The following is a 14993-nucleotide window of genomic DNA, read 5'->3' as shown; positions in this document are numbered from 1 at the left end:
TGCTAAAATTTAGCCTGACAGCCCACTCAAGAGAAGCATGCAGGTCCTACTAATGAGCCTGCATTACACGAAAGCGAAAGCAGGGCAGGGGATTTGGAAATCAGCAGCAGAGCAGTCCTGCTTCTTACCAAATTCAACAATAAGAAGATGAAATATACTGTATTCATCGGCTGTGTAAAGCCTATCCGGGATAAATGGGTTTAAAATACAGGTGAAACATGTCATTTGTAGTATATTCCTCTACAGTTAAGCCAATAAAATTAAATGAAGAAATAATTTTACTTGAAAAGTTCAGGCATTTACCATGTTTATAAAATGAGTAGGCATAAGTGAATAAATCTGAAATTAGGAAAAGTCTGTATAAGGAATTAAATATTTCTTTTATTGGTGTTATCTCTAAAAATATGAATAACATGCTGTCTAAATGCTCAGTAAGGTGCAGCCTGCAAATGCATTAGTGACTTTAGCATTACAGCCACAGGCAGCAAGTGCTGCAGTTTTAATAATATTTGCAATCAAGCACCAACTATAAAATTGTCTATCAATTATAAAGTGTAGAAATAAAACAAAAACACAATTCATATAATGATTGGTTACTTTCATATAATGCAGTGCCTGCTGACTGAAGACTTTACAGGCCTTATTCACAATAAAGAGAGCCACATACAGTCGTCCTATTAATGACCTCTTTCCCTAATTTAATCATTAGATGTAGAGAAGAGCCAAGCAAAATGACACCTTTTATTGGCTAACTAAAAAGATTACAGTATGCAAGCTTTCGATGCATCTTGCCTGAAGAAGGGGCCTGAGTTGCCTCGAAAGCTTGCATATTGTAATCTTTTTAGTTAGCCAATAAAAGGTGTCATTTTGCTTGGCTCTTCTCTACATTCACAATGGCTAACACGGTACAACAACCTAGTACTACCATTAGATGCATAAAGCACTGCAGCTTCATCACGGAGGTTGCAGTACCATGATTCTGGGTTCTCTAACTTGAATAGTAATGTGAAAGTTTTCAAAAACATTTTGGAAAATCTGCATTTACATCATGGTATCACAGTGGTTAGTGATGTCCCCTCACAAATCTTCAGCTACGTTCCCCCATCTTGTTGCTGTGCTTGATCAGTCGGCGTATTTGTCTGTACCTACACTGATTTTTTTCTTCATATTTCTACCAACATCCACCTTTATGTTAGGTTTATTGGAGATTCAGAATTGTAAGTGTGTCCTATAAGGGTCTGGTGCTTCATCTACTGCCTTGCAGTAAAGAATGAGCTGCTCTGGTCAGTAGATTATTTAACAACTTTCTTCTGTTCCTGTTAATTTGAAATTATTCTGCTCTTTTCATTGCAAAGTAGGAGTTAATCTATCCATACATTTATTTTATTAACGAACCTACTCCAAGTATAGGGTCTCAGGGAGCCATCTGCATTAAATGTTAAGGCAGGAACCAAGTGCTAAGATGGCACAAAGACTTCTGTGTATGATTTAAACATTGGTATCCACTGCCACTGTACTACACGCCACATTTTTTGCATGCCTATATTAAGTGAATCAAAATATCATGACTCACTTTTTATTACATATTGCTCCTTGAACATTCTTTGCCCAGTAATTTACATGTTTGGTTTTGTATTTTCATTTTGTTTTTATGACAGGACTATCTGGATCTCGCAGCTTCTACGCCTGCCGATTCTTTACTCTATGATGATGGGCTTTCAGAAGAAGAGACTCCTCTCGTGGACTGTAATAATGCGCCCCTCCCTCGCACTCTCCCTTCCACTTGGATTGAGAACAAGCTCTATGGTAGAATTTCAAATGCCTTTACTAGATATTAAGAACATTAAAAACCTTTTACTCTGTCTAGTGCCAGTTTCCTGTAGCCAAAAATGTATGTCATCGTCTTTCTCCTTTTCCTTTTTTCACTTGTATTCTGTGTTATAGTAGGTTCAAGAAGCTGCACCAGGTCCTGGTTCAAGGGTAGCAAATCTTCACATATCTGCACTATTTAAAGTTCACAACATCTTTATTTCAAGAATGAATATAGCAATTTCAATCAACTATGCATCTTTGGCATTTTTGCTCTGATAAAGCATTCCTGATGTAAATGATTGGCCGGGTCTTCATTAATTTGCTTATATTAAAGAGTAAAATGCAACATCACAATGTAACTTCAGTAATGTTAATTATGGGATCATCTGAAAATGGAAAAACACTGCAACCCATATCATCAGGTAACATAACCATCAGAGATTTTGTATATTTTAAGAAATAAAAGTAAACATTGTAGATATGCAAATTACAGAATGACTGATTGTTATGAAGCTTTCTTTTTGGATAAAGCAGTTGGGTTTTGTCCAAGGCAGGTTCAGATATGTGAGCAAATTGCTTGGACCAGCTTGGCTGTTTAAAGAAAAGTCATCTCCTCCTCACATCTTTTGCCTACTGGACTGGCAAACATACAGCATAACATTTTATATTTTAATCTTTTTATGAAAGAAACAAACAAATAAGGTTCTCATGGAAAACTAGCTTTTGTATAATTAATAGTTTGTCTAACAAGTTTAACTCAGAGTCCCAAGGATGCCAGGAAGATGTCACCTTATTTACAGCCTTAGAAGGCTACAGTATATAATTTGGTGACTGCAAAGCTTGTGTATTTCTGGAGAAGATGAAATGTATGTACCTTAAAAGACCAGCTGTGTCATTAGTGTGACCTGTTGGTGCCTAAAGCATGCAGAAGAACGTGACATCCTTTGAAACAATTAGACGTGGAAAATTCAAAAGTATGACAAGAGCCTCTTTGGAGACTGTTCTGTCTCTTTATAATTTATATTAGAAATGTGTTATAATTTGAATTCAAAGTGACTCTGTTTACATTATTAAGGGCCAGGGTTTACAGTATACTGGAGAGGGCATTAAATACAGTGTACAGATTATAGACCATACCATGTTTCATGGTATTTTGTCATTTTAATTCAATTTGCTAACTATAGTAATGTTTAAAACACACATTACAGATTGTATACATAACTTATCATTGATTATTCCTAACACACTTATATATTAAATGTGCACAAAATGAGCTGTTTACAAATATTTTCACTCTGTGGTAGCTTGCCCAGTGATAAGTTGTGGTAAAATCTGGCAGTATTGCCTCCAGATGTCACCCCCCCACTTGCGTGCCCCTCCTTGATTTGTGCCAACTGTTTTTTATATTGTCAGCTGAATAACAACTAATTAAAAAAGTCTGGATGACAGACATTTGGGGGACATGGTTACTAGCAGGCATGACATGAAAAGAGGTGTAAGAAGTAGAGCTAAGTGCCAGGCACTTAGTCTTTCTGTGGCACTGTGAGGGCTAAAGGGGATTCTAGAAAAGGGTGGATGATTGAAAGATATGGATATCTAATTCTATTTTCAACTGCATCTCGAAACAGATGTAGAACAGGTTCACTATGTCAGATGTAGAAAAGTGCATTCCTCTTTGTAATGTGAAAGTGCTTAATAATTTGCTCAACTGATGTGGAGAAAGCAGTGTTTCAGGATGAGTCTCACATTCTCATTTATTTCGAATAGCCTGCCAGGGCATTTCAGAGAGAACTCGTCAGCAGCCCAAGCTGCAGTGGCTTGATCACATGACACTGAGCGGTAGAATTGGGCCTCAATTGGCTGATGGTGAGTTTGTAATAAATTCTCCAATTATAGTCCAGTAAAGTCTTCAAAAACACATAAACATCACTGACTGCTTATCTCTTACACCAGGATATGAACGAGGACTTTTAATATCTTAGTTAGGCACATAACAGTCATTGTGGCCTGCTGCTGTGTGCATGTTTTGTGAGCTTTAATTAACCAAAACCTCAATATATAATAAGATATGATAAGCTAGAAAGGAGACAGGGACTAACAATGTTTATATAGAGAGACAGAAATACATACTTACATGTGTAAATATAAATTGTATTATTTGTTTACTTGTTTGTAAGTGTGTTTGTTTCTTTGAGCAATGATTTGTTTGAGTGTTTCTTTGTTTATTAAGTTACATTTTAGAACTTCACAAGGAGTGGTTTGTGATAGCAGATACCTTTTTATCTGCCCATCTCCACTTATTAAAACAGTTATAAAGTAAATTCTTACTATGCATACTGGCACAAATGGAGAGACAGTATTTTGAAAAAATGGACCAAAAGATGAGACATACCGGTAGTCAAAATAGAAGTACGAAAAAGAAAGAATAGCACTAAGTATTTTAGGGAAACATCTGCAAAGTCCATGAAAACACTTTAAACACAATGCACTAACAAAGTCAGGTATCGTGACTGCCACAACCACACCCACCTGCAACCAGGAACCGCATTTTGGCAACAGGATTTGAGACAAAATCCAAATGCCATCAGAAACAGCACAAATGTATTTTTAAAAAACTTAAATAACCTCTTTGTACCGAAAAACTCCTAGCAAACATTTAAAGATGAGAAAAAGCTCTAAATGTAGGCCGAGAAAAATGAACAACGAAATATAATCACGGCAGTATGAGCAGATAGCTTACAATTCTCGATTCCCAGAATATGTCAAACTAGGGTCTTTGTACTGTTTGTAGGGTTATTAGCCAAGATACACATAGACAAAAAAATGAGTAGTGCTACTAAAAAAAACATACTGTAAATATTTGCAAAAAAAAATGGTAGTATTTGCTAGATTTTTAACTCTGCAGCCGAAAAGCAAGATAGGTTTGTATGGACAAGGGCGTTCTATATTTCATATTTACCTAATTTATACTTCTGCACTTTTTATGCATCATATTAAAATGCACATATGTACTTTCTAAATTTGTAAAAATTTCCGAACAAAAAAAAAAACAAATGAAAACATTTTTGAAAAGCAGGCAGGCTTTAGTTTAGGCACTGCAGCTGGATATTGGCCCCTCTGTGGTGTCCTGTAACGTCTCATTGACAGAAAGTAAAAATATAGAACAGTAGAACCATTGTCTGTTGTGTGGTATCATTCTTACTTCAAACTGACGTTCACTTGCCTGTTACATGAGGTTCACTACCAGAACAGTAATTTACTCGTATAACACACAGAAAAGATCTCTTTGAGCCTCTGGAAGTCAGGCTGACAGTGTTGTGGTTTATGATGCCATTCATTTTTTTGTTTAAACCTGGAAATCTGCAGAAAATTCTTGTACTTGTGTGTGATTGTACAAATCCATTATCTTCCTTTCATTTACTCCAAAATCAGAATATTTTATATTTCACTCAATCTGAACATGTTAGTTGTGCCAGGCGCCTGTCTTTTATATTCAGCCTTCTAGGGTTGAATTCAGTGCTTCATTTCAAATGTGCACACTCAGCTCATGAAGGCCAAAATCTTCTGTTTCAATTCTTCTTTTTATTATATTAATTGTGGAAATAACAATGCCTTTTTAATCACGTTACAATTACTCATCTTGTCAGTATATGCGTGGAAAACACATCCGACCCTTAAAAGTAAAAGTAAGAGCACCCAGACCTCAGACTGATTCATTGGTACTGAAGCCCAAAACCTGTAACTGCATTAACTTGCGCCACCAAAGTGTCAAAATGTTCAAATGAAGTGTGCCACCTCGTTTTTTTTCTTGCTAACCAAACAGTTTGTCATTCTGCACCTTAGCCTAATGTACTTTGGACTCTTTAACAACTTGATTTCTGTAACAGGAGAGCTTACTTCCCGTACACTTTTTTTGTGCTTCCCCATTATTTCATAATTCTAATAGAGCTTTGCTTATGTAGCTTTCAAAGATGGAGAGGAGAATGCTGAGCAGCTAATTAATAATAATTCTTCTGGCCATGTTCACTTAGTAAATTTAGGAAGCAGTTGTAACCACCAGTGTATCTGTAGGCCAGTGGACATCAAAATCCTTAATTATATATATATATATAATTAATATTGATAACTCTAATTTTTGTTCAGTTTGTGCCTGGTTTTATTGCAATTTTTAAGACCATATGACCAAATAAAAAAATGTACCTTGGATATACATAATCCCTAAAATGTCAGTCTCTTTGCAATTAAGGTGCACAACTTTACTCAAATTAAATAATTTTGATAAGAACGGATCATTCAGCTCGACAAAACTTACCAGTCATATCCACCTAATTTCACCTACACAATATGAGCAATTTATTGTTATCTGACTATGGGATAGACACTGTATGTATTCCTGATCTCAAATTCTAACTTCTAAACAATCGACGTTCATAAAATTATCCATGAATCCTTACATTTTCTGACTCACCTATTCTGTTTCCGGTCATGGTGAGCAGCCGCATGTTCTGAGAGCACTGTGTGCTGGATGTTTGTCAAAAGTGAGTAAACATTTCTAGAGAGTAAGCCGTTCTGAAACAGTCGATAAATCCTGATGATCAGGTATCTGTAAAGTACCGTGAACATGGTGCTGTCAATAACAGTTAGCATCTGAACAACAGTGAGCTATCTAAAATATCAGGGAAACATTGTTATGATTTATAAAGAAAAGGCAGGTAATACTCACTAATCATGGAGCCAGAGAGTGGCAACGTGTTGCATTTTGATTAGCACATACATGTAAGAATTCCCCCATGCTCTGTACATGTGACACTAGGGAAACCTAGAAATAACGTTAAAAACATTGTTACTGAGTAAAAAAGAATGAGGAGGACATGGGTAGGAGTTAAAACAAGAGTAGGTGAAGGTGTGGCTAGAACTGAAGATAGTGTGAAAGAAGAGAATAAGCTGGTAATCAAATAAAACAAATACAACGAAGAATGATAATATATAATTTAAAAAATGTGCAATAAAAGAAAAAAAGTAAATTTTAAAGGCAATACCCCATTTTGGGAAAACAAAGTAAATAAAAATATGTGTGTTTTACCGTATGTTAAGTTTTAGTTTAGAATGTACCACTACTCAGTAGGGGAACACAGCAACTAATACTGCTGCCTCATTACTTCACCAAGGGAGCTACACATTCTCAACGTGTTCATCGGGGTTTCCTTTCAGGTGAGGCCAATGGAAGTGAATGATTGTGGACTCATGCATGAGCACGCCTAATTATGGATTGGTAGCCCTATGTTAATAGTGCTATGACAGACGTCCATTCCTCAAAACCCTTGAAAGCCTTTATCGGAAACTGGAAGAAACTATCGAGCTATGTAGTTGAAACAGAAACCTTGACGATCTTTAAGTAGTGTCCGGATGAGATATTGGGACATCTTAGCTATTAGCCACACAAACAAACCTGATTGACTGAAAGGTCTCCTCTCGTTTGTCAAATTTCTTATGTTCTTATGTCAGATAATAGATGTGAGGACTGCTAACTTTTTCGTAACCTCACTCAAACATATAAACAGGAAAATAAACATTAAAATAATTCTTCATTCATGGCACTGTGGAGAATTGTAGAATAGACTAAATTAGCCCAGTTTTCTTTGGTGGCACCACTGGTTTGTATTGCTGTTCCATAGCTACAGGGGACTGTCTTTGAATTCTGATCTAGCTGTGGTCTGTATGGAGTTTGCCCGTTTTCCTTGTTCCCCTACAACTACTCCAGTATTCCTCTTACATCTCCCGAACGCACACGTTAGGTTGAACCGTGACTCTAAATTGTCTCAATAGGAATGAGCATGAGTGCATCATGCATTGGACTGTCTCCCCATCCAGAGTGGGTGCCCACTTTGTGCCCTGTGTTCCTAGTATATGCAACCCTATAATTGGATTGAGTGAGTTCACACAATGGAAGTTTTGTTCTTCAATAATTTATTAAGACAGTTCTGATGAGAACAGGCCATTCAGCCCATATTTGCATAATATTTCCAAAGGAAGGTGTGATGGTGGCAAATGTACTATGTAATACAAATTGGCATTTTTAATTAATAAGATTAGGGGGCTTTGCTCTCTGCTTACTTCACTTGCCAACCCCCCCTCTGGCCTGTGCTACGCACCAGCCACTTCGCGTCTCTGCCACTCGCGTATGGGGTTTTCACTTTCACCAAACAGCAAATTTTTTTATATTCACAGATTCACCTCTTCATTGGGAAGAAACACTACTTTTCCCTGATGGCAACACAAATTAGACGATCTACAAGTCTCCAACTTAAAGTTTAAATCCGAACAATATATTTGATCTCTTTTCACTGTTCCTTTATTTCACCGAGTAATATTTTCCGTTTGTTTGCACTAATGTGATCTTTACTATCATTTTTTTGAGAGTTTCAAATTTTAGTACTTTCATTATCTCTAACCTCCTCTGCATGTGTATCACGACAATGTTTTTGAATTCTTTACGAAGTTCTACTTTGTCATCTACACTTTGTCTTTTATTTCCGGACCCAGGCGTGGTTAAATCTCTTGGCACAAAGTTATGAAAGTATCTCTCTAAAAAAGTCACGTCTCGTCCCAGGCTAAAAAGTCTCATCTTGTCCCAGGATTTTTTTATTATAATATACAGATATGTTATGACACTTTTCAACTATCATGGCCCTCCCAATGGAATCTTTGCTATTATAATTTTTGGAGAAGTCTTTCATAGTGTTGGCACTAATTGTGGAGAAAGTGATAGTTCAATTTGCTCTACTGTTCCTTCACCTCATGGATGTTTCAATCCATCTGTAACTTGACCAGCACATCCCTAAACGGCCCCAGTCAGTGTTTATGCTCCATGATACGCTAACCAGTCAGTCTTTGCAGGATCAGGGCTCAAGATTTGAATCCTTTAAAGTCCAGTACTTGCATTCTTGCCACTAATTTCATTTTTCTTTTTCATTCTTGCTCTAATGTGAATACTAAATATGGAATAATTTTATATACTGTAGCTTAGACGTAGGAAAAGACCAGGTTGTTCTTTATTTCTTTCATTTTTCTTACCCTAACCCTAATCTTAATAATGGAACCATATAGGTAAATCAAACAATAGCTTCCATTGATTTTAAATATCCTACTGCATGAAGGAGCCGAGCAGCCAAATCTCTGTGAGTACGGAATGAATGGAGCGACAGTTCATGATGCACTCGATAGTTGAATATTTCCTTAATGATGCCTCTGAGTATCTGACCTGCCCTGACAAGGCAGTGAATGCAACCTCATCTGTGCGCTGATGTTTAAGCTCTTCTCTAGCTCTGCTGAGGTGGGACCTGCAGTCTGCCACAGTACTTTGTCATTTCCAGTTAAAGTTTACAGTTTTCCTGAGAGCCTTGTTGTCTGCACAGTGCATTCTGGTTTTTTTTTTTTCAGTGCAGAAAAAATTATCTGTTTTCGTTTTTAGGCATGTCGTACCCGAACTGGCCTGAGAAGAGCCCCGTTCTCCTCACAAGACTTGATGGCACTAATCCTGTCTTTACAAGATATGCAAATGATAGTGTTTATGCAAACTGGATTGTTTCACCCTCAACAGCAAAATTTGCGCACAAGTTTGATAGTTAAAGTATTCATGCTGTCCATGTCTGCCGACTGAAGAAGGGATACGACAGGCATGAGGTGTGATGCTTGGTTAACTCCAGCTAAAGGCATTAGCTTTTGCTCTGCTCTTAGGCACGCTGTACTCAATCTAAATTCATAATAAATGACAAAAGTTGTTCTTTTTTTGACTGATGCACCTCTAGATTTGCTCGTTTTCAGAGTATCTGTAAGCTATAATTGCTATTGGGATTTTACGAGGAGGTGTTGCAGGCACACTGACAGGAAATTCTTCAAGAAGATTGAAGGAAATTCATCTGCTAGACCAAATTGTGTTGTATTTTTGTTTTGTTTTTTTCTTGAATATTGTAGGACCTTTAGACCACAGATTACTACTTGCATTGACAAGACTGGAATAAAAACCATAAATGTACTTGTAGCTGATTTTTATTTAAACAGAAATCACGTTACTGCTTACTTTTTTAAAAAGAGGATTCATTTTATGGTTCGTGGACTCTGTTATGGTTGTATATTTTGTTAATATTGACGTTTTCCTGTGTCTTTTGTCACATCACTGTTCAGTTTGTATCAATGTGCTCGTTTTTGCCTCCAGATGTCCTGGTGTAAACTGGTGAGGTTTCTTTTAAATATGTTTCCATAACATGTTAATGAAAGAGAGTTTAATATATGCCTTATTAACCACTCGTCCAGTTTATTGTATAAATGGCTTTTTGGTTCATTCTGTTTTGTGTTTTAGAAACTTGAGTACTTACATTTTTCAGTATATATTGTTTCTGATGGCAGGAGATCAAGCCATATTCTTTGAAAACAATGTCATGTCACATAGCTTGAGTGGTCTTTTTCAGTTTTTGTTTGAGTGGCAGATCTTCTCTACGTTTCTTTATAAATTTGATACGTCTTATGTATTTACCTGATGTCACATTCTGTTCATTTATGAATTGGTTGGCTGAACGTGGTGTGTTGTAAATGTTCCTAAATGCCACGTGAAGAGTCTTGCCAGCCGAACAGCAATGGAAAGGAAATTCTTGCAATGATGATTATGTAAAATCAATAAAGCAGAAAATAGTTTTGCTTTCAGTGTCAGTGACTGGCTTATCACTCATCAGAGGAATGCAATGTCAATGTGTTTCTTTTCCTTAAAGTTGTAATAAAGAGTTAAATTCATATAATAACTCAAAACTGTTTTATTTCACTCTGAATGAATGTCCGTATTTTCAAAATGATTGCTTTACATTTGTTTTGGCCAAATACTGTTAAATAAAAATAAAAAATGTCTTTTCAAATAAAACAAAGTTAGTCTTCTTATAATTTCTCTTAAGTGTTTCGTTTTCTTGCATTTAAAAAAAAAGTTGGCTTTGAAAATGTTTTATTTTTTTCAAGAAAGTAGCGACAGAGAAAGAACAAAACCTAACAAAATAAGAATTAAACCCCACCTGAGAGAAACATGGTGGCGCAGTGGGTAGCGCTGCTGCCTCGCAGTTAGGAGACCTGGGTTCACTCTCCGGGTTCTCCCTGCATGGAGTCTGCATGTTTTCCCTGTGTCTGCGTGGGTTTCCTCCCACAGACCAAAGACATGCAGGTTAGGTGCATTGGCGATTCTAAATTGTCCCTAGTGTGTGGGTGTGTGTGCCCTGCGGTGGGCTGGCACCCTGCCCGGGATTGTTTCCTGCCTTGTGCCCTGTGTTGGCTGGGATTGGCTCCAGCAGACCCCCGTGACCCTGTGTTAGGATATAGCAGGTTGGATAATGACTGAGGGCGGCACGGTGGCGCAGTGGTAGCGCTGCTGCCTCGCAGTTAGGAGACCCGGGTTCGCTTCCCGTGTCCTCCCTGCGTGGAGTTTGCATGTTCTCCCCGTGTCTGCGTGGGTTTCCTCCGGGCACTCCAGTTTCCTCCCACAGTCTAAAGACATGCAGGTTAGGTGAATTGGCGATTCTAAATTGGCCCTAGTGTGTATTTGTGTGTGTCCTTCGGTGGGTGGGCACCCTGCCCGGGATTGGTCCCTGCCTTGTGCCCTGTGTTGGCTGGGATTGGCTCCAGCAGACCCCCGTGACCCTGTGTTCGGATTCAGCGGGTTGGAAAATGGATGGATGGATAATGACTGACTGAGAGAAACAGAAAGAGAGGAAAGCCAAAAACCAGAAAAATTAATTTTAATTAAGTCTTGTCATTTTATATAAAAAAAAGTTTTGAACAGATCCTCTAAGCGAGAATTACATTTTTCAAATTTCAAACTTGTCTACGTGCTAGTAGTGAGGTAAAGGCAATCACAGTTGGTTTGTCCTTCTTCACTTTAAGCCCATCTGGGAGTCCACCAAACACAGCTGTTAGTGGGTTAGGGGAGAGTGTGACGCCAAGGCTGGCTGAGAGGCATTCAAAGATTTTTTTGTACAAAATGTTGTTAATGTGGCCCACTGAGTCATGAGCTAGACTGCCACGATCACAGGTCGAATCTTGCCCTGGATAAATTCTGGACAATTTTAAATGTGCTTGATAAGAGATTTTGAGTTCAGTTATTGAGTGCTTAGTACATCTAAAGCTGGAGTGTATTTTATGTATGGCTGACTTCCACTCCTTTTCTGAAATGTTAATTGAAAGGTTATTTTGCCACCATATCCTAGGATAGTTGAAGGCAAGATTTTTCGAGATGTTTTTAAATATTGTTGAGATGCTACCTAAGAGTCCAAGACTGACCAGTATTGTCTCCAGGATTAAAAAACAGGCAGAAGGTGTATAAAATTTGGGTAGGTTTCATTTGACAAAATTTCTAATTTAAAAATAACAGAAAAAGTTTGTTGCTGGAAAGTTAAAGTGTAACTGTTCATAAGATGTAAATACAGTGGAACCTCGGTTTGCGAGCATAATTCGTTCCGGAGACGTGCTTGTAATCCAAAGCACTCGTATATCAAAGCGAATTTCCCCATAAGAAATAATGGAAACTCAAATAATTTGTTTCACAACCCACAAATATTTATATAAAAATGATTAATACAAAATCTTCACTCTAACTAACGGAATCCCAGCTATCTGTTGGCTCACTGGAATCTTTTTCTTTTTTTGTGACTTTAACAAGGAACCTATCCAATGACAGTTGCTTTTGCCTGAAGAGTCATTACACTTGGACCCAAAATTAAAAAAAAAATGCTTTACGCACTGTAAGGTTTCTAAACTCTTTTGGGATTCCACCCCAACGGGACAACATGTGGAACAGCGTCCCGAAGCAAGCAACCGCAGGCTCCCAGCACTGAAGCAGTTCATCATAAAACAGAATCAGAAAAGATTGCAGTCAAGCTGTAAGCGCCTGTCATCGATGGGTGATGCAAGGAACATTATAAATGCAAGAGAACAGTATTACTTAGCCACTAACCTGGCCATGACCCTGCCTGATTGCCGTGTCTCTATATAGGAGAGCGGTAGATCCCGCTACAATAAATAACCCTGCTGTTCCTGTTTCACACTGAATAAAGCTGGTTTTGCTGAAGTATTGAGACTTAGCCTCGTTTTTGGGGTGCATGACAGGGACTTCCATGTTACAGCACACACACACGTGGTCATCATGCTATAGTAAACAGTATACGCTCACACAGATGTTGACTATATGAGTGAGGCACGCCGACTGAGACCGAGAATGGGAGACAATTACCCACAATCCCCACGTGACACTCGGCGGACAAGGCGTATATGTACTACTCGTATTGCAAGACCTCGCTCGTTTATCAAGTTAAAATTTATTCAAAATTTTAGCTCGTCTTGCAAAACACTCACAAACCAAGTTACTCGCAATCCAAGGTTTCACTGTACATTATCTGTGTACTATTGTCTTTGTGTCTTAATCCCGAGCAGTTTCCAAAGATTAAATACTGAGTGGGTTTGAGATGGTAGAATAAGGCAATTATTCTGAACAACAAAGAGACTCTACGTCCAGTCACTATTCAGGGAGTGGATGTGGAGGTGGTCCACTCCTACAAGTACTTCTGGGTCCACATCAATGACAGACAGGTTGGACTGGTCTCAGAACACAGAGGAACTAAATAAGAAACGGCAAAGCAGGCTCTTCTTCCTTATGAGACTGAGCTCCTTTAATGTGGAAAATGACATGTTATTCACATCCTCTATAACTCTGAGATGATCGGTGTGACTTTCTATGCTGTGGTGTGATGGGCTGGTAACATCACTTCAAGAGCAGTCCAATGAACCAACAAGCTAATTAAAAGAGCAGGCTCAGTTATAGGACACACTCTGGACCCCCTGGATGTTGTAACAAAGAAGAGACTTAAAACAAACCTGAGTGCCATGATGACACACTAACACTGAGAAGTTTCAGCCAACGAATTGTTCACAAGAAGCGTGGTTATGAAACACTACTGGGTCTCCCGTATACCAACAGCAATACATCTATCTGTATTATGCCTCACTGGGACTGGGACTGGTACTGGGACTGGGACTGACAAGTCAGAAATTTTCTTTGTTTTTAATTTTCTTCCTTTTTAGTCATTCTGATCTCTCTATGTAACAGATAAAGGCTTCTCTGCCTTGAAGAGCATCGTGCATTGGGTCCGTATTCTGAGTGATTAGTGTACTTCTGGGTTATTAGTATATTGACCAAAGGTTGTATTTAATAGGGGCATAAGGAAGTGCAATAAAGAAGAAGTAGAGAAAGATTGGATTTCCATTGCTGAATTGTTGGCTTTTTTAATAGCACCAATTGTGGAAAAATCTTTTCTTGTGACAGAGAGGATTAAGAGAGGCAGCATGGCGTCACCTCAGAGCAGCAGATATCAGTCATTATGTGTGTGGAGTCTGCACAGCCTACTTGTTTGTCTGCAGGCACTCAGATTTTTCTCCCTCATCCTAAACACGTATGTTATGTGAACTCTGCGATTGACTCCAGGCCAGACTCTTTGTTTGTGCATAATGTTACTGGGATAAACTGCTTCCCCTGGAACCGTAAAAAAGGATGAGTGGACAGAAACTGGATTAAGATGTTACAAGAACGATAGAGCTGTACTAGAGAAAGTCCAGAGAAGAGACCAGGCTGATTCTGGATTTAGGGGTATGAGCTATGAGAGAGGCTGAATAAGCTGAGCCTTTTCAGTTCAAGCAGAAGAAGATGAAGAGGAGACATGATTGAAGTGGGACAGTGGATCGAGAATGATATTTTAAAATGAACCCATCAAGAACACAGGGACACAGTTGGAAATGTATTAAGGGTAAGTTTTGAACAAACATTAGGAAGTTTTTCTTTACACAAACAATAGACACTTGGAATAAGCTACCAAGTAGTGTGGTAGACAGTAAGACGTTAGGGACTTTCAAAACTAATCTTGGTATATTTTTAGAAGTGGATAGGACTGACAAGCATTGTTTGGGTTCAATGGCCTGTTCTTGTCTAGATTGTTCTAATGTTCTGTAGTAAGTGGATGGATTTCTTTTTTATGCTTCATTCTATGTGTGACATATCATCAGTAAAAAACTTCCAGCATATTAAAGTTTTCTTTTTTGGTATAATTTATTAATTCCAGAGGGGATACTGTATTTTCACATGACCTTTGGAGGTCAAA

General features: G+C 38.1%; 1 protein-coding gene across 2 annotated transcripts in view; it reads left to right on the top strand.

The window, feature by feature from the left end:
- The window catches only part of ret (ret proto-oncogene receptor tyrosine kinase), a 152132-nt gene extending 141414 nt beyond the window's left edge, over positions 1-10718 (top strand). Inside the window, exons 19-20 of one of the 2 annotated variants that reach the window (XM_039753135.1) lie at positions 1659-1806; positions 9284-10718. In XM_039753135.1, coding sequence (XP_039609069.1) covers positions 1659-1806; positions 9284-9441 — 306 coding nt within the window. In that variant the 3' untranslated portion in view covers positions 9442-10718. Of the gene's footprint in view, positions 1-1658; positions 3924-9283 lie in introns of those variants that run through there. The other variant, XM_039753136.1, reaches the window with a different exon arrangement.
- Positions 10719-14993: the final 4275 nt, after the last annotated feature.

Source organism: Polypterus senegalus, chromosome 1 (genome assembly GCF_016835505.1).
Source record: "Polypterus senegalus isolate Bchr_013 chromosome 1, ASM1683550v1, whole genome shotgun sequence".
Classification (NCBI taxonomy): domain Eukaryota; kingdom Metazoa; phylum Chordata; class Cladistia; order Polypteriformes; family Polypteridae; genus Polypterus; species Polypterus senegalus.
The sequence above is the reverse complement of the archived record's forward strand: the minus strand, read 5'-3'. Positions and strand labels throughout refer to the sequence as shown.